Here is a 19,382-nt window from a genome sequence, read left to right as displayed (position 1 = left end):
ATCCTTCCCCCCACCTACCGCTCCATCCTGCTATCCCGTACAATGCAGCACTTGACCCCTCCATCTATCACCCCACAGCCTCCTTCCCCCCTCCCCCCCAACCCCACCGCCATCCATGGGTCCAGCCTCCCCTCATGACTCGCTCGCTCGTGGGTAGAAGACACTTGGGGTTTAATATTCCCTCTTTTTTAATCTCTTTGTTCATTTTGGCAAATTGGGAGCAGGCCGAAGGTCTCCCCGTATTTACAGACCCGGCCTTGTGTGGCAGCTGCCTGGCGGGTGGTAGTGGTGGTGGGGGCTCGGTTCTTGCAGGGGGGACAGGTGGATTCCCCCCCTTAATGACAAACTGATCCAGATACGCGTGCTGGAGGGTGCCGGTGAAATTCAGGCCCAGCCCCACTTCTGACACAGGCTAGATAGGGCTAGGCGAGGGGGAGGGACCCGTGAGTCTGATCCAGGGGGGCAGGACACCAGGGTAGAGGGACCTGTGGGTCTGATCTGGGAGGGAGGGGGCAGGATACCAGGTAGACGGGCCCCCTAGAAGGGACAGGCCCCATGTCCCATTCCCTGCCCCCCTGAGGCAGCCAGTCCCCCCCATCCTGGAGCCAGATGAGAGCTGGCACCCCCTAGAGGAGAAAGGCCCCATGTCCCATTCCCTAAGCCTATCCCCATGCACCCCAATGGGCAAAAGGCAGGGGGTGGGCCCCAGGAACTAGAAAATACACCCAGTGACCCCCCCCAACAGGCTCTGTAACCCCCACTGACTCCATCAGGCTTCCAGTATAAACCAGTGGTGCCCCCCCTCCAATGCTGGTAATAACCCAGCAGCTGCCTGCACCAGCCCAGGGTCTCCACTCTGCCCCCAGTACAAACCAGTGAGCGTCAGACCTTTTAAGACAAACCATCTCCCCCACCCCGTCATTCCCCCTTCCCGCTGAACCCTGGGGCCCCAGCTGATCTCCAGCTGGGGGGGAGGGGGGAGGAGTGCTCCATTGTCAGTGCATATCCTGGGGGGGCACGAAGGTGTCTGTATAATGATGCCCCCCCTTGTCCATCTGTCCGTCCATCAGGTGGCGTCTGGTGCCAAGAGGGGGAAGCGCGTGGCAGCTTTGGGACCTACATTTCACAGCAGGGGAGCAGGGCTGGTTGGGGGGAGCCTTCCATTGGGCATTTCCCCCCTTTTCTTGAGATACAAAGAGTTAAACAAACTGGTAGGGGGACCAATTCCAGGCCCCACCCCACTCTGGGGGGCAGTCTGAGCCCCCCACCCCGATATGTAGCTTGCTGCCCCTCGAGGTTGGATTTGGCACAAGACAGAGTTTTGACAGCAAACTCCCATGTGGGGAGAAGTGGGCAGAGAGGGGCACGGTGGGGCGGGTACATTCAGCAGCCTGGCTGCCCCCCTGCTTGCCCCCCATCGTCTGAGTCACTGTAAAAAAATTGTCCAGAGAAGCGAGTTCTTGCGGGGGCACTCATGGGGGGAGGGATCCCCAAAATGCTGGCCGTGCCCCCCCATCCGGGCGCCAAGGGGTCTCTGTGTCCCCCAGAACACACCTGGCGCATGCATCTCCCAGCCAGGCTAGGGGGTGAGGGTGCAGGGGGGGCGATGGCCTGGCGCTGCCCCGTAGAGTCCCTGATTGCTGGGGGGTGGGTCCCCACCTCAGTTTTCAATGGGGTCTGGAAGAGAAGGAGAGAGGAGCAGAAGGACAGACCAAAAAGACCTGGATCAGCCCCACACATCCATCACCCTAATACCCTGCCCCTTCCCTGTCCCCGGATCAGCCCCATGAGCCCATTTACCCCGGTGTCCTGTCCCCCCCTACCTCCAGATGAGCCCCACAGGCCCATCTACTCCGGTATCCTGCTCCTCCCTGCCCTGCTGGATCATCCCCACGGGCTGAGCCCATCACCCCAGTATCCCGCCCTCTCTCTGCCCCTGGATGAGCCCCACAGGCCCATCACCCCGGTCTCCCATCTCACTCACTGGCAGTGGGCGCCAGCTCGGCCTCGCGGGGGGCCAGGTGGGGCTCGAGGGCGGGGGAGACGGTGAAGCGGGAGAAGCGCAGGGCATCCATCAGGCTGGGCTCTGCCCCCTTGGCTGGGAGCAGCACGGGGGGCGGCGTCGGGAGGGCCCCCGAGCTGGGGTCCGTCACCATGGAGACGAAAGATGGGTTCTGGGCCATCAGCGGGAAATCGTCGTCCCATTCAAAGCTGCCACCTGGGGGCATGGGGAGGGTGAGAGGGGGCATGGCCGGCCCCACCCCACTGCCAATGGCCCCTCCCCAGGGAGGGATCCCCACTGGGGCCGACGCCCCTTTTCCCATTGGTCAGCACAGCTGACCTCCCCTCCCCTCATTGGTCAGCATGGCTGATGTCTCCTCCCCAATTGGTTAGCATGGCCAACGCCCATTTCCCCATTGGTCAGTGCAGCCAAGACCCCCTTCCCCCATTGGTCAGCACAGCCAAGGCCCCCTTCCCCATGGGGATATGTGGCCTGTGTCTAGCCCCCCCATCTCCTCCTGAGCCCCCTTGAGCACCCACCTCCCCCTGGCTCAGCTTCCTCCCCTGCCCCCCGCCTCGGGGCACCCTGGCAAGGGGCTGTCGACCGGCAGCTGCTGTTTATGGCTGTATGCAAATGAGCATTTTAAAATACACAAATGAGCCCATGAAATAATTGGGATGGCTTAACCCCGCCCAGCCCCCGGGAGCCACTCCCACCCCCATGGTGCGGGGCTCACTGAATCCGTCGGCGGGCGGGAAGGCCTCGAGGGCAGGCTGCCCCGTGGGACCCTGGGTGGTGCCGCCCTCCCCCTCCGGGCCGCTCTGTGAGCTCAGCTCGTTGGTGGGCGTCTCCTAGGAGCAGACGGGGGGAGAATTAATCCATAGGCCCCGCCCACTCCCAGCCTGGCCCCGCCCCTTCCCATCACCCCCACACCCATGGCTCCTCCCTATTCCTTGTCCCCCCCTTCCTACACCAGACTCCACCTGCTGCTCTCCAGGCCCCGCCCTCCTTCCCCGGGCCCCGCCCACATCGCCCAGGCCCCGCCCACATTCCCCAGGCCCCGCCCTCACCTGGTCGAAGAGGTAGACGGTGACGTCGTCGAAGAAGGACACCATCTTGCGTTTCCAGTCCCCCAGGGCCCCGCCCACATCGCCCAGGCCCCGCCCACATCGCCCAGGCCCCGCCCTCACCTGGTCGAAGAGGTAGACGGTGACGTCGTCGAAGAAGGACACCATCTTGCGTTTCCAGTCCCCCGGGGCCCCGCCCACATCGCCCAGGCCCCGCCCACATCGCCCAGGCCCCGCCCTCACCTGGTCGAAGAGGTAGACGGTGACGTCGTCGAAGAAGGACACCATCTTGCGTTTCCAGTCCCCCGGGGCCCCGCCCACATCGCCCAGGCCCCGCCCACATCGCCCAGGCCCTGCCCTCACCTGGTCGAAGAGGTAGACGGTGACGTCGTCGAAGAAGGACACCATCTTGCGTTTCCGGTCCAGCTCGGCAGCCTCCTCGGCCGAGCGCGGGGACTTGAGCAGCCCGCGCAGGTTGCGCCCGTCGTCCGAGTCGCTGACCACGATGGGGACGCCCCCAGCGCCCGGCACCTCCTCGTCCTCCTCCTCCTCGCCCGGCCCCGGCGCCCCCTGCCTGGCCCCCTCCTCCTCCGGCGCCAGCTCCCCGCAGCCCTTCCGCCCCCCTGGGCCGGCGAAGGGCTGCAGGCTCAGCGGGGGCAGCGCCAGCGACAGGCGCGAGACCTTGGCTGCAGGCGGGGATGGGGCAGGAGGAGAGAATGGGGGGCAAAGGTCAGGGTGGAGAGGTCAGGGTCGCCTCCCCCCACATCCATCCCTGCTACCAACCCTGCTGCCCCACACCCCCATCCTCCCTCCATCCATTCCCCCACACCTCCCTTCCTCTGTCCCGCAAAGGGTAACCCTCCTCCTGGACAGTCCCTCTCCTTCCCCCAGATGGCCCCCATCCCTCCCCCAGACGGTCCCTGCCCCCTCCCTCCGATGGCGCCCCTGGCATCTCCCCACCTTTGATGTCCTCGCTGCCTGGGCTCCCAGCCGTGCTGAAGTCCGAGTGGGGCTGCGGCTGCTCAGACGCCGGGTCGGCCCCCCCGGGGCTGGGGACAGGGGCCTCCCCGCTCAGCTCCGGCGCCCCATGGCCGTCCAGCTGCCCTTCCTTGCTCTCCATCCCCTCCTCCTCTTCCTGGGGTGGCCCACCTGCCGCCTCTCCGCTGCCCCCTTCCTCCTCGTCTTCAGTGCCCCGGGCCCCCTCGGGCTCCAGGGCCCAGAGCCGGACCACGGCCTCCTCCTTGGCAGCTGGGGACCCGGATGCCGGGGGCCTTGGGTCCCGGTAGCTGCAGAGCAGGTTGCGGGTGATGTTCTCCCGCAGCGACACCAGCAGCTGCTCCTTGCACACCTGCACCACGAAGCCGGCCTCTGTCTTGGCCAGCTGCCCCCCGCCCTGCCCCACTGCCAGCACCTCCTCCTCCCCCTGAGCCCCCTCCACCTCGCTGTCGGAAAAATAGGCCAGCCCCTGCCCCATGTCCACCTCCTCCTCCATCCCCGGCGTCTCCTCCGACAGTGTCAGGTCGCTGGTGGACTCCGAGAGGGGTGTGGGGGGCAGCTGAGGGTCGTCCGCTTGGCCGGGTGGCTCCCCGTCCTCTTCCTCCTCGGTCCGCCCCTCAGCCTCCCGGACGAGGAGCTCCGGGGAGAAGGTGCTCTCTGTCTCGTAGCCACTGTCGGGGAACTTCTGGCCCGGCGAGGAGAAGTGGGAGGCCGGGCTGCAGCCCTCAGAGGAGCTGGCGTTGGAGGGGAGGTCCAGCGAGTCCCCGGAGTCCAGCGGGCCCTTCCGCCGGCCCGCCGGGGCCAGGCCGATCTGGGGGCCGTCCGCGAAGCCGTCCGCAGCCTCGGGCACGATGGCGATGGTCTCCTCGTCGGCGCTCTCCGCCAGCGTGGCCAGGGGCGGGATCTCCACCGGCACGATGACGCTGCAACCGGCGGCCGTCAGGCCGGGGAAGGGCGAGCCCGGCGGCCGCCCGGCCGCCCCCCGCTTGGGGTAGTCCTGGAGTTCGTAGCTCACCACGGCCGTGCCCATCAGCGGGTCGTAGAACGCCGAGGGCGGGGGCGGGGCGAGCGGCCCGGCCCCGCCCTCTCCGGCCCCGGGGGGCCCCTCTCCCAGCAGGATGGGGCAGTCGGCCAGGGAGCCCCGCTCCACCTTGAGGGAGGAGTCATCCTCGGTGCCGTAGCTGTCGCGGTGGGGCCGGGGGAGGGGGGCGTGGTTGCTCCAGCCGCTCACGACCTCCCCCCGGCCCGGGGCGCAGCGGCAGCGCCCGCCCCGGCTGCAGAGCGGGCAGAGCAGGGGGTTGCGGCGCCCGCCCCCACCGCTGCTGGCGTCCTCCCCGTCCGTGCTGCCGGCTGAGCTCTGCTCCTCCATCAGCGAGGGCTCCTGGTCCCAGGGGGGCGAGGGGCGGAACTCCGAGGGGTCCCCCGCCAGCGTCTCCCCGGCCCCCCGCTCCTCCAGCCCCTCGCAGTCCCAGCCGTGCTGCTGCTCCTGCAGCTCCCGGTACACGTGCAGCAGCGACTCCCCCAGGAAGACGCCACCCGGCGCCGGCTCCGTCAGCGAGGTCTCCTGGGTCTCGGCCCGGAAGGGGTTGGCGCCACGCCGCACCGGCTCCCGGGACACCGAGATGAAGGGGTTGGTGGCACCAGGGGCCCAGCTGGCTGGCCCCTCCGGCAGGAGGTGGGGGAGGTGGCGGCGGGCTGGTGGCGGGGGGCTGCCCCGGCCTGCTTCGATGGGGTCCCAGTCGGAAGGGAAGAGGGGCTCTGGCGGGGAGCCGGGCACCCCGTACTGGCGCTCGTAGACAGGGCTGGGGGTGCAGACAGTGCCCTCGGGCCCTTCCCCGTCCCCGTGCTCCTCCAGCCGGATGTAGTACTCGCTGCTGACCGAGGGGCTGCGGGCGCTAATCACCGGGACCACGCTGGGCGTCTCCAGGCTCTGCCGCGTGGGCACCTCGTAGAAGGGGTTGGCGCCGGGCACGGCCAGGCCGCCGTTGCTGGAGGGGGCAGCCCCGGCCTTCCAGCGCCCCAGCCGGGCCTTCTCCCACATGTACTCGAAGTTTAGCCCCCGGCTGCTCTCGGTGACAGTCAGGACATCGTCCAGGTCGGCCCCCTGGAAGCCATCCAGCAGCGGGTAGGCCGAGATCTCCTCCGAGCGGCGCCGGCTTGGGGGGGAGGTGGCCGGCGAGCGCTTAGGCTTCAGGGCATTCCAGCGCCACTCGAAACTCTCCTCCGCCTGCACGTGGCAGCGCTCCGTCAGCAGGTAGGTCAGCTGCAGGTGCAGCTCCTCCAGCGTGGGACGCTGTGGCGCCGGCAGCCAGCATGACTGCATCACCTCGTACCTGCACGGGGAGGGAGAGGGGGCAGTCAGGGCAGGGAGGGATTGAACAGTCAGAGAATAACAGTCGGAAAACAAACAGCTGGAGAGGTGGAAGAACCACCAGAGGGAGAGAGAGACAAGAGTCAGGAATAAGCCAGCTGTAGAGACCGAAGAACAGCCAGAGAGACACAGAAGGATCGGCAGAAAAGAACAGCCAGAGAGACAGAGAAACAGCTGGAGAGAGGTGAAAGAACAGTCTGAAAACAACTGCCAGAAAGAGACAGAACAATTGGAAAACAGACAGAGGAGTCAGAAAGTGACAGCCAAAGATACAGAAGAACTGTCAAAAAGAAGCAGAACAGCCAGAAAAAACTCAGAGAGAGACAGACGAACAGGTAGAAACAGAAGAACTGTCAGGGGGAAAAACAGCCTGTCAGAGAGAGACAGAAGAACTGTTGGAGAGAGAGAAAACAGTCAGGAAATAACAGCCAGAGAAGAGAACAGCTGGAAGAGAGGCAGAAGAACAGTAAGCAAATAACAGCTGTAGAGACAGAAGACCAGTTGGTAACAGAAGACAGAAAAAATCAAGAGAGACAGAAAAAACAGTCAGAAAACAGCCAAAGAGAGAACAAGCTGAAAATAACAGCCAAAGAGACAGAGAACAGTCAGAAGCATCAGGTGGAGAAACAGAAGTCAGAAAGAGCAAGGGGGGGGGGGAACAGCCAGAGACAGAAGAACAGCCAGAAAAAACAAACAAACAGAAAAGTGGAAAGTAAAATCTGTAGAGACAGAAAAACAGTCAGAAACGGAAGAACAGTCAGAAAAACACAGCTAGAGAGAGGGAGGCAGAGGACCAGTTGGAAAACAACGGTCAGAGAGAAAGAAGAACAGTCAGAAAACAACAGCCGGAGACACAGAGCAAAGCAGGATAAGACGAACCGCGAAATGAAGCAGTGATGGGGCCCAGCAACAGCCCAGCCAGGAACCACCCGCAGCTGTCAGCGATGGAAGAGCCGCTTGCTGGGACCTGCGGGGGAGCTGGGGCGGCTGTGGGGCAGGGACCCAGCGCTCACCAGTAGTCGGAGTAGGGCAGCTTCAAGCGCGGCTTGGCCAGCTTCATCTGCTGCTCTTTGATGACGAAGGCGAGAACCTCCTCGTCCGACAAGTGCCGGTAGGGCTGGCTGCCGAATTCAAACAGCTCCCACATTGTCACCCCCAGGGACCTGGGCAGAGCAGGGTTACGGGGTGAGTGCAGGGACCCCTCGCCCGGTGCTGAGATGCAGTTGCTCTGGGGTGAGGCGCGGAGGCTTGGTATACGGGGACGCCTCGTGCGGCGCTTGGATGTGGCCCCTCTGGGGTGGAGTGCGGGGCCTGGGTATACGGGAACCCAGCACTGGGACGCAGCCCCTCTGAAGTGGGCACATGGGCTGGTTAAACGGGGACTCCTCACCCAGTGCTCAGATGCGGCCCCTCTGGGGTGGGGCATAGGTGGGGGTATATGGGAACCCCTCACCCCGCACTGAGATGCAGCCCCCATGGGGTGGGGTGTGGGGACTGGTTATATAGGGACCCCTTGCCTGGTGCTGGGATGCGGCCCCACTGGGGTGGGGCGCGGGGGCTGGTTAACAGTCATGTAGAACAGGTAGCTCTGAGCCAGTGGTCCCGCCAAAGCTTCCCCCTTACTGACCCTTTGCCCCTCAGGCTGGTAGGGGGCGGCCCCGGCTACCCGGGGGCTTGGCAGGGGGCAGAGGGCACCGGGACACAGTGCGGGACTCACCAGACGTTGCTCTCCTTGCTCTGATCCACCACCACAAGCGTCCCGTGAACTTCGTCCAGCAGCTCTGGCGCCGCCCAGCGCAGGGGGATCCACAACCGGTCGGGGGTGATATAATAATCCTCCTGCACATGGGGGAGAGGGGTCAGCACCGGGCAGGAACCCCCCCGAGTCCCCTGAGCCAGCCAGGCCCCGCCCTGGGGCCGGGTGGGAGCAGGCGCCCCCTAGAGGGGAAAGGCCCCGGGCCCCATTCCCCGCCCCACTGAGCCAGCCAGGCCCTGCCCCACCCCAGGGCTCTCACCTTGTAGTTGTTGTGCGAGAGGCCATAGTCCCCAACACGGACGGTGAGGTCGGAGGTCAGCAGGCAGTTCCGCAGGGCCAGGTCGCTGTGGGGAAACGTGGGGAGACCCCAGTCAGCAGCTGGCAGCTTCCCCTGGGGACACCCCACCCGTGTCACACCTGCCCTGGGGAGCGCGCAGCCTCCCAGACACCCCCACTCGAATCCCTCCATCCCCCTCCCCTCCTGGAGGTGGGATAGAACCCAGGAGTCCTGGCCCCCAGTCCTCCCTGCTCTAACCACTAGACCCCCCACCCCTCCCGGAGGTGGGATAGAACCCAGGAGTCCTGGCCCCCAGTCCTCCCTGCTCTAACCACTAGACCCCCCACCCCTTCCAGAGGTGGAATAGAACCCAGGAGTCCTAGCCCCCAGCCCTCCCTCCTGGCTTTAACCCCCTGAATCCCCTCCCCTCCTGCAGCCGGGAGAGAACCCCGGCGTCCGGGTGCTCACCTGTGGATGTAGTTGTTTTTGTGCAGGTGCAGCAGCCCCAGGGTGAGCTCATAGGCCATGCGCTGCAGGGTGCCGAGGTCACGGGTCAGCATGTCGGGGGTCAGCCCGTCGGCCTGGCGCTGGGCTCGCAGGTAGCGCTTCAAGTCGCCCTGGGGCAACAGGGGAGGGATGGGGGGGAGGTCAGGCAGGCCGGGGCACAGATGAGGGCACCGGGGACCCCGCGGGGGCCACCGTACCCCTCCAGCAACCAGGAGCAACCTCGGAGCCCACAGCAGCTGATAGAGTGGGGATTCCCCACCCAGCTTCCGGCAGCATGGGGCTACGACACACAGGTCGGCAGTGCGCACTGCCCCCAGGAGAGGGCGCACTCCCCTTCTCGGACACGGACACCTACAGCGGGGAGTTCTGATCCCAGCCACCGGGAGCAGTGGGACACACACACACACACACACACACACACACACACAGGGCTGTTCTGAGCCCAGCCACCGGGGGCAGCGGGACACACACACACACACACACACACACACACACACACACACAGGGCTGTTCTGAGCCTAGCCACCGGGAGCAGTGGGACACACACACACACACACACACACACAAAGCCGTTCTGAGCCCAGCCATCAGGACACACACACACACAGACACACACACAGGGCTGTTCTGAGCCCAGCCACGAGGGGGCAGCGCTGCGCATGCCCCCCCCATCCCCACGCAGCCCCCGCCCGCGCTCACCAGCTGGCAGAACTCCATGATGAGCAGGAAGGGGATGGTCTCCGTGCACAGCGCCAGACACTGCAGGATGTTCGGGTGCTGAAGGCTTCTTCAAAGCAGGGCGGGACAGAGAGAGAGAGCGAGAGCACTGTCATTCCCCATGGCAACAGCGGCACCCGGATGCCTGGGTTCTATCCTGGCTCTGGGAGGGGAGGGGAGTCTGGTGGTTAGAGTGGGGAGGGGGCTGGGAGCCAGGACTCCTGGGTTCTCTTGGCAGCTCTGACAATGACTTGGTCTGGGCAAGCCCCTCCCCCATGTGCCTCGATTTCCCCCTCCACAAAGTGTGTGTGTGTGTGTGGGGGGGGGGGAAGCTCCTGCCCTTTCCACAGGGGGCAGAAAGTTTCCCAAAGGGCTGGAAGACGCTGTGGGATCCTCAGTGGAGAGGGGTGGGGGACGATCCCAGTGACTAGATCCTCCAAACCCTTCCCAGATCCTCCCATACTGAGGGGCTGGGGAAGGAGGCGTTGGGGGTGTGTGTGATTTTGAGCGGTGGGGCTTTTATCTCGACGCTGTGGCTTTAAACACGCGTGTGGCAAGCCCTGCCCCCAATCTCAGTAAGTCTGGGTTGAAGCAGGATCACCATGGGCTGCTTTCACACCACTGCATGATACAGGTTTCCTCTTCTTATCTTTGAGCTCTAAGGGTGCTGAGATGTGACTGCTTCTGGGGTGGGGCGTGAGCGCTGAGATGCAGCCACTTCTGGGGATCCCCCATCCTCTAATTACCGATAGGGCTGAGCCTCCGACAGGAACTTCCTCTGCTCCAGGGGTCCGGCGCTGACCCGGAGCTCCTTCACCACCACCTGGGCTGGGGTGAAGTCTGAGAAGATCTCCCCCAGGATCACCTAGGAGACAGATCTGACAGTCATACCACAGGGTCTGCACCCCAATGGGCCCCATCCCTCCCGCATGCCTCCGCCTATGCTGGGGGCCCCCAAAAGGGGGGCAGATCAGAGTGCAGTCTCTGAGGCCCGTCCAGCTCTCGGCCTCTCTGGTGCGGGGGCTGCTGAGACCCTGCAAACTCGTTTCACACAGGGGCAACAAAATGGAGTGTCAGATGGGAACAGCTCCCCGTCACTAGAGGGGAAAGGCCCTGAGCCCCATTCCCCACTCCCACCCCAAGCCAGCCAGTCCCTGCCCTGGGGATGGGTGGGAGCCGGCACCCCCTAGAGGCCCCGTGCCCCATTTCCTGCCCCCTTGAGCCAGCCAGTCCCCGTCCTGGGGACAGGTGGGAGCTGGCACTCCCTGGATGTGACACCTGTGGAGGCGGCAGTGGGGGGGAGAGCAGATAGCAAAGTGGCAGGGGAGATGCACTCACCTTCCCAAACCAGCCATTCCCGATCTCCTGCAGGTAGCTGAGGTGCTGCCGGCTCAAGCCCAGATGCTTCACTAGGTCTGGAAGGGGACACAGGAGGGTGAGGACAGGCTGAACCCTGCCAGCCCCTCCACCGAGGAGAAGGGAGCTCCCGGGACGGCCCTCTACCCACCTTCATCCGATCCCTCCTCCCAGCAGGAAAGAGGTTAGGACCAGGGGGTCGCAATCCTCCTTCAGAGGCCCCCAGAAGGCTGGGTCATCGGCTTGTCCGCAACATGGCTTCCAGAATCACTGGCTAATCTAGAACCATGTTCCCAGAGTCACTGCATCCCCATTGGGTCATCTAGAACGTGGCTTCAACTGGAGCGGACACCTCGATTGCTAGTCTAGAACTTGCTTTCCAGAGTTGCTTCATCTGCACTCACTCGCCTAGAACCTCGCTGGTCTAGAATCGGGTTGTGAGAGTCATTGCACCTGAGAATATTTTCTCTAATAAACCCCTAGTGTCATAGACTAATCTAGAACATGATGTCCAGAGTTGCTTTGTCCACACTAGTTAGTCTAGAACATTACTTGTCTATAAAGAGATTTCCAAAACTAGAACATTGTTAGTCTAGACCCTCTTTTCCAGTGTCATTACTTCCACATTTGGTTAGTCTAGAGTCTGCTTTATAGTGTCACTGCTGCCTCATTGGTTGGTCTAGAACCTGCTTTCTTGATTTGCTGCATTTACACTGGCTACTCTAGATTCCAGCCTCCAGGCACTGAATCTTCACTGGCTAATGTAGAATGTGGTTACCAGAATCTCTGCATCCTCATTGGGTAGTCTAGAACATGGTCTGTGGTCTTTTGCCCTATCTGCTGATCCAGAATGTGGCATCTAATGCCATTGTGTCCCAGATGCTAGTTCAAGGCTGCAGCCATTTCAGCCCCTTTGTCAGGTCTAGTTTTGACCTAATAAATAATTAGTGGCTGTTCTAAATCCTGGTGGGTCTACACATAGAGTCTCAACACTCACTGGGTAGCTTAGAACCTTATTTCCAGAGCCATTCAATCCCCATTGGCTAGTCTGGAAACGGAGTCAGTCCATCTCCACTGACCAGAATAACCTCTTCCATGTTGATTAGCCTAGAACCAGAGCTTTCTCATCCTCGTCAACTACCTAAAATGAGAGTAACCACATCCCAGTTGAGTAGTGTAGAACCAATGTCTCCCCATGGATTAGCTTAGAACCAGTACCACCAATCCCACTGACTAGCATAGAACCAGAGCCTCCCTGCCTCCATAGACTAGTCTAGAACCAGAACTCTCCCTTTCTCATTGACTAACCAAGAACTAGAGCCAGCCAGTCTCCATTGACTAGCCTAGAACCAAGCTAACATAGCCCATTCCCACTGGATAGCCAAGATTCTGGTTTTCCAATCCACCCCATCCACACAGTCCAGGCATGTATCACACCCAGCTGGGAGACAAGCATGTCCTCTACCTGTCTTGGGCATCTGCTGGTTGGGAGCCGGGAGCGAGACCTCAGAGAGCGGCAGAATGTAGACGTCTGGGATGGACTGGGACGATGAGGTCTCCTCGGCGGGTGGTGTGTACTCCCCCGAATACTCCTCCCCATCCGGGTTCTCGAACTCCTGCGGGGCGCAGGCAGACAGGGACGCATGAGGAGCTGGGGTATCGTGTCTCTCTCCACTTGCCTCCTCTGTTCTAGGGTCTATGTCTCTCTAGGCACATGGCCTGGGAACCACAAATCCCAGGGGTGGAAGGCAGGTGGTCCTGGGCTCAGAACAGGGGTGTTCCAGGTGTGTGGTTTTCCCTTAAAGGGCCAGCGTGCCCTGTGACACCCAGCTGTGCTCCTCCCCAGCCCCAGCCACCTCTCACCTTGAAGCCGACATCGCCCCGTTTACAGCACAGACAGGTAAGCAGGAGGAAGATGAAGGCCAGGAGACCCGAACAGGAGATCAAGACCACGGCATATGGTGGTGCAAGAGGGTACCGGCCTTGGGACAGACCATCTAGGGGAGAGAGAAATGAGAGTAAGAACTCACCCGGCGCTGAGATGCAGCCCCTCTGGGGCGGGGCACGGGAGCTGGTTATACAGGGATCCCTTGCATGGCCCTGAGAAGCGGCCACCTCTGGGGCAGGGCGGGGGACTGGTTATACCCCTGTGCTCAGCTATTGATATAACAGCTCATTTCTGCATAGCTCCCACACGGTCGTTAATTCAGGCCCCCTCACCGCTCTTGGAGACCACTGCCCAGACTCATGTTCCCCCCCTCACAACATGCCCCAGTGGTCCGGACCCTCCCCCATTGCTGGGACTGTCTTGATTGAGTTCTGTGGGGAAAACCCCATCGGAACCGCGACCAGTTCTGGGCGTTACAGGGCAAATAACGCCCAGTCCCCATTGAAATGGTAATTCATGGAAAATGCAGGATTTGGGGAGGAGGCGAGGGATGGATGGATGGGTATGAAGCGCAGACAGACAGACTCCTCTGAATTCACCCACCAGGAACTGGGCCAAGACCCCTCCCCAAATCACTGACTAGGAATTGGGCCTTGACCCCCAACTGCCCCACTAGTGACCGAGCCAAGACACTGCCTGCAACTCACCCACTGGGCACCAGGCTAACAGCTCTTGCACCCCAAATTACCCCTCCCGAAATCTGGCCCAAAACTGCCCCCAAACACCTGCTCTAGGGACTGGACCCAGACACGCCCCCTCAACCAACTTGCTGGGAACCAAGCCCAGGTCCCACAAACTCCCGTCATACCAGGTTGCCACAGATCAGTGGCCCAACAGGCCCAGCCGCCTGAAATGTGGACCTCTCCCCTCCCCGCAAAATCCATAGCGCCCCCCCACCAGTGCCCCAACTCCCAACACCCCATCCCCACCCTCCTGCCGCCACACAAACACGTCACTAGCCTGGGACTGACTAAGCCGCTCTGTGGAGGGGACAGGCCTGGCCACCTAAGAAGAGAAACTTACAACCCAGCTGCGGGGGAGGAAAACCCCCAACCCGACCCAGCCCCCCAAATGACACCCAGAGTGATGGGGTGGGGTCGGCGGAGGGGACGGGCGCACAAACAGGTGGTGCTCAATGGAGGGGTGGAAAGCAGGTGGAACAGAACTAAGGAAGGAGAAATGGGACATGGCAGGGAGGGAGCAGAGGAAGGAGGAAGGGCACGGCAGAGGGATGGAGTGAAGGGAGGGAGGGAGAAGAAATGGGACGGCAGAGGGATGAAGGAGGAATGGGACGGTGGAGGGAGGGAGCGAAGGAAGGGATGAAGGAGGAAGGGAATGGTGAAGGGAGGGAACGAAGGAAGGGAAGAAGGAGAAAGGGGACAGCAGAGGTAGGAAGCGAAGGAAGGGATGGAGGAGGAAGAGGACCGCGGATGGAGGGAGCGAAGGAAGGGATGGAGGAGGAAAGGAACGTCAAAGGGAGGGAGCAAAGGGAGAGATGGAGGAGGAATGAGACAGCGGAGGGATGAAGGAGGAAATGGATGGTGCATGGAGGGAGCAATGGAAGGGATGAGGGAGGAAGGGGATGGCGGAGGGAGGGAGTGAAGGAAGGGATGAAGGAGAAAAGGGATAGCAGTGGGAGGTAGCAAAGGGAGGGATGAAGGAGGAAGGGGATGGCAGAGGGATGAAGGAGGAAGGGGAAGGCGGATGGAGGGAGCGAAGGAAGGGATGGAGGAGGGAGGGGACGGCAGAGGGAATGAGCAAAGGAAGGGATGGAGGAGAAAGGGCACGGCGGAGGTAGGGAGCGAAGGAAGGGATGGAGGAGGAAGAGGACCACGGATAGAGGGAGCGAAGGAAGGGATGGAGGAGGAAGAGGACCACGGATGGAGGGAGCGAAGGAAGGGATGGAGAAGGGAGGGGATGGCAGAGGGAGGGAGTGAGCAAAGGAAGGGATGGAGGAGGGAAGGGACGGCAGAGGGAATGAGCAAAGGAAGGGATGGAGGAGAAAGGGCACGGCGGAGGTAGGGAGTGAAGGAAGGGATGGAGGAGGAAAGGAACGTCAAAGGGAGGGAGAGATGGAAGAGAAATGTGACAGCGGAGGGATGAAGGAGGAAATGGATGGCGGAGGGAGGGAGCGAAGGAAGGGATGAGGGAGGAAGGGGATGGCGGAGGGAGGGAGTGAAGGAAGGGATGAAGGAGAAAAGGGATAGCAGTGGGAGGTAGCAAAGGGAGGGATGAAGGAGGAAGGGGAAGGCGGATGGAGGGAGCGAAGGAAGGGATGGAGGAGGGAGGGGATGGTGGAGGGAGGGAGTGAGCAAAGGAAGGGACGGAGGAGAAAGGGGACGGCGGATGGAGGGAGTGAGCAAAGGAAGGGATGAAGGAGGAAAGGGATGGCGGAGGGAGGTAGTGAAGGGAGGGATGAAGGAGGAAGGGGACATCAGAGGGAGGGAGCGAAGGGAGAAATGGAGGAGGAATGGGACGGCGGAGGGATGAAGGAGGAAAGTGACGATGGATGGAGGGAGAGAAGGAAGGGATGAAGGAGAAAAGGAATGGCAGAGGGAGGCAGCGAAGGGAGGGATGAAGGAAGAAAGGGATGGCAGAGGGATGTAGGAGGAAGGGGATGTTGGATGGAGGGAGTGAAGGAAGGGATGAAGGAGGAAGGGGATGGCAGATGGAGGGAGCAAAGGAAGGGATGGAGGAGGAAGGGGACGGTGGATGGATGGAGCAAAGGAAGGGATGGAGGAGGAAGGGGATATCGGAGGGAGGGAGCGAAGGAAGGGATGAAGGAAGTAGGGGATGGCAGATGGAGGGAGCAAAGGAAGGGATGGAGGAGGAAGGGGATGGCGGTTGGAGGGAGCAAAGGAAGGGATGGAGGAGGAAGGGGATGGCAGAGCTAGGGAGCGAAGGAAGGGATGAAGGAGAAAAGGGATGGTGGAGGGAGGTAGCAAAGGGAGGGATGAAGGAGAAAAGGGATGGTGGAGGGAGGTAGCGAAGGGAGGGATGAAGGAAGAAGGGGATGGCGGATGGAGGGAGTGAAGGAAGGGATGAAGAAGGAAAGGGATGACGGAGGGGTGAAGGAGGAAGGAGACGTTGGAGGGAGGGAGCGAAGGGAGATGTGGAGGAGGAATGGGATGGCGGAGGGATGAAGGAGGAATAGGATGGTGGATGGAGCGAGCAAAGGAAGGGATGAAGGAGGAAGGGGACGGCAGATGGAAGGAGTAAAGGAAGGGATGGAGGAGGAAGGGGATGGCGGAGGGCGGGAGTAAAGGAAGGGATGAAGGAGAAAGGGGATGGCGGAGAGCGGGAGTGAAGGAAGGGATGAAGGAGAAAAGGTATGGCAGAGGGAGGTAGCAAAGGGAGGGATGAAGGAGGAAGGGGACGTCGGAGGGAGGGAGTGAAGGAAGGGATGGAGGAGGAATGGGATGGTGGAGGGCGGGAGTGAAGGAAGGGATGAAGGAGAAAAGGTATGGCAGAGGGAGGTAGCAAAGGGAGGGATGAAGGAGGAAGGGGACGTCGGAGGGAGGGAGTGAAGGAAGGCATGAAGGAGGAAGGGGATGGTGGAGGATGGGAGTGAAGGGAGAGATGGAGGAGGAATGGGATGGTGGAGGGATGAAGGAGGAAAGGGATGGCGGATGGAGGGAGCGAAGGAAGGGATGAATGAGGACAGAGATGGCAGAGGGATGAAGGAGGAATGGGACAGCGGATGGAGGGAGCAAAGGAAGGGATGAATGAGGAAGCGGATGGCAGAGGGATGAAGGAGGAATGGGACGGTGGACGGAGGGAGTGAAGGAAGGGGACGGCGGAGGGAGGGAGCGAAGGGAGGGATGAAGGAAGAATGGAAAGCAGGTTAGAGCGAACAAGGAAGGGATTGAGGAGGAATGGTAAGCAGGTTACAGCGATGGAAGGGATGAAGGAAGCAGAGGAGGGTTGAAGAGGTGGACGGACCGGAGGGGTGGATCTGCCAGGGGATCTGTCCCCTCCGCGTGCCCAGATGCCAGGGAGGCTGTCCAGGCCGGTGCTCACCGTTCTCCAGCGGCGCTGCTAACGCTCTGTCCGGGTTGAAATACGACATAGAGGCGGCCAGCAGGACGACGGGCCCCTGCCTTAGCATTGTCGGGGCTCGGCGGGCATCGATCGGCAGGGGCCACCGGCGGGGAGACGGCCTAGGTCCGAGGAGGGAGCGGGGGGGACCTGGGGGAGGGAAGCCAGGCGCGGGCCCCGTTGCCTGAAATGAGGGAGGTGCGCAGGACAGGGGGGGCGCGCCCGGTGGCTTTCACACATCCGAAGGGGCGAGGGGGACCCGGGCTGGAGGGCACCCCGGTTTCGCATCTCTGGGAAGATGGGCCGGCCTGGCCTTGGCTGCTACCTGCTTTTTATCCCGATGCATCTTCCTTCCTTCCTCTGCCTCAGGGCCCCCAGGGGAAGGAGGGACGGGGCCAATCCGCCCAGCGGAGGGCTGGCGGGGGCCAAGCAATAGAAAGGATCAGACACGGGCTATGCCCATGCCAACAATAGAGTGGGGGAAGAATTGGGGAGGGTGGGATGCAGGGTGGAAAGGAAGACTGGGGCAGGGGAGGGGAGATCCGGGCCGACGTCTGGGTTTCCCCCCCTTTTCCAGGGATGGGGAGGGGGGCGGGGAAGTGGATGAGGGGGGGAAGGGGAGAAGAAAAGGAGGATCAAATCCAATGGGAGGCTGGCTGATTTCGGCATCCGCCTGGCTGGGGAGCTGGGCTGCTGGAATTGATGGAGACAAGACCCACCCCCTTCGGACAGACCCCCCCCCGCCACCGCCGGGCTCGCTGATTGGGCCCAGGAGCTGTCCGTCAGGGCCAGAAGCCCAAAGAAAGGAGAGAGGAGGGGGAGAGGGCGGAGAGATGCAGGAGATGGAGGGGGGAGCGTCTCCATGGTTACCTTCTCCCTGGTACCAGCCTCAGCAGCAGTGGGGCACTGTGGGAGAGGGATGAGGAAGGAAGGTGTGTGTGTGGGGGGAGTATTTTGGGGAGAGGGTGGAGTTTGGGGGTGCAGGATGTTGAGGGGAGCCACCGGAGGATTCCCCAAGCCAGAGTGTGGGGAGAGAGCTGGGTGGAGGTGTCATGTGCAAACACATGCAGTGTCACATACATAATGGGCCATACACACACACAAACATACATGGCTTGCACACACCCTGACAGTGTCAGATACATGCATGGCTCACACACATCCTGTCACACACACACAGCTCGCTCGCACACTGTCACACACAAATGGCTCACACACACTCTGACAGTGCACATACACATGGCTTGCACACACCCTGACAGTGTCAGATACACACACGGCTCACACACACCCTGACTGTCACACACACACGGCTCACACACACTCTGAAAGTGTCACATACACATGGCTTGCACACACCCTGACAGTGTCAAATACACACATGGCTCACATACACACAGACAGTCATACACACACACACACCCACAGACAGTATCACATACACACGGCTCATACACTCACTAACAGTGTCACACACACATGGCTTGCACACACACAGCTCATACACATCCTGACTGTCACACACACATGGCTTGCACACACACTGACTGTCACACATATGTGGCTCACACACACTCACAGTGTCACACACACACAGCTTGCGCACACACACTGACTGTCACACTGACACGTCCAGCTCATACACACACTGACAGTGTCACACACACACATACATACAGCATGTACATATCCCAACAGTGTCACACACAGAGTTCATACAGACCCTGACAGTGTCACACACACATGCCTCATACACTCACTAACTGCTACACATACTTGGCTCATACATACACACAGACACACACACGGCTCATACACACACTGACACTCTCACATGCAGACATGTCCATGTGATGTCTCATACACACACAGAGTGTCACACACACATACTCACAATGCCCCCCCACACAGCGTCACACCCACGCAGTTTCACATACCCACACAGTCTCTCTCTCCCTTTCACTGAATCACACACAAACGTGAAGTTTCATATACCCAGACATACAGTCTCTCTCGCTCTCTTTCACACACACACCAAGTCTAAAAACACAAACACACACCTAGTATGTCACACTAGCTAACCAAGAGGCCTCCGAACGCCCCTGAAAACAGGGCACCCTCCTCGAGTGGGAGCACCAGGCTTGGTTCTTGGACATGTTTATTATCAATGATCCAGAAGCAAACAGAGCACCCTGTGCCGATAACGCCAACGACCCACTGATGGGGGCTGCGGTAAATACCGCCGAGGACAGGCCACTGAGACAGAGCGACCAGGATCGCTGGGGGCACACGAAAAAGATGCACTGGGCTTTGTTGAAATGCAAAGTCCTCCACTCAGGAGCAAGGA

The 19,382-nt window shown here is 61.3% G+C and overlaps 4 protein-coding genes across 4 annotated transcripts in view; 3 read left to right on the top strand and 1 right to left on the bottom strand.

Annotated features, from left to right (window-relative positions):
- Positions 1-19,382, top strand: part of LOC119847133 (immunoglobulin superfamily member 1-like) — a 660,993-nt gene that overhangs the window by 92,262 nt on the left and 549,349 nt on the right. The gene's annotated exons all lie outside the window — the stretch shown is intronic.
- LOC119847459 (leukocyte immunoglobulin-like receptor subfamily A member 6) overlaps positions 1-19,382 on the top strand; it is a 652,437-nt gene that overhangs the window by 83,706 nt on the left and 549,349 nt on the right. The gene's annotated exons all lie outside the window — the stretch shown is intronic.
- The window catches only part of LOC119846912 (immunoglobulin superfamily member 1-like), a 615,137-nt gene that overhangs the window by 75,343 nt on the left and 520,412 nt on the right, over positions 1-19,382 (top strand). The gene's annotated exons all lie outside the window — the stretch shown is intronic.
- Positions 135-17,715, bottom strand: LMTK3 (lemur tyrosine kinase 3). Its single transcript, XM_038382047.2, has 15 exons — positions 17,018-17,715; positions 12,913-13,046; positions 12,515-12,665; positions 11,032-11,108; positions 10,440-10,558; positions 9,676-9,763; positions 8,938-9,086; positions 8,452-8,536; positions 8,154-8,275; positions 7,450-7,599; positions 4,030-6,398; positions 3,433-3,755; positions 2,739-2,853; positions 1,985-2,218; positions 135-1,677 (listed from the first exon to the last, which is right to left on the bottom strand). Exons 1-15 carry the CDS (start codon positions 17,103-17,105, stop codon positions 1,661-1,663), a joined length of 4,221 nt encoding a protein of 1,406 aa, XP_038237975.1. The 5' UTR covers positions 17,106-17,715; the 3' UTR covers positions 135-1,660.

This window comes from Dermochelys coriacea, chromosome 23 (assembly GCF_009764565.3).
Source record: "Dermochelys coriacea isolate rDerCor1 chromosome 23, rDerCor1.pri.v4, whole genome shotgun sequence".
NCBI lineage: Eukaryota > Metazoa > Chordata > Testudines > Dermochelyidae > Dermochelys > Dermochelys coriacea.
The sequence above is the reverse complement of the archived record's forward strand: the minus strand, read 5'-3'. Positions and strand labels throughout refer to the sequence as shown.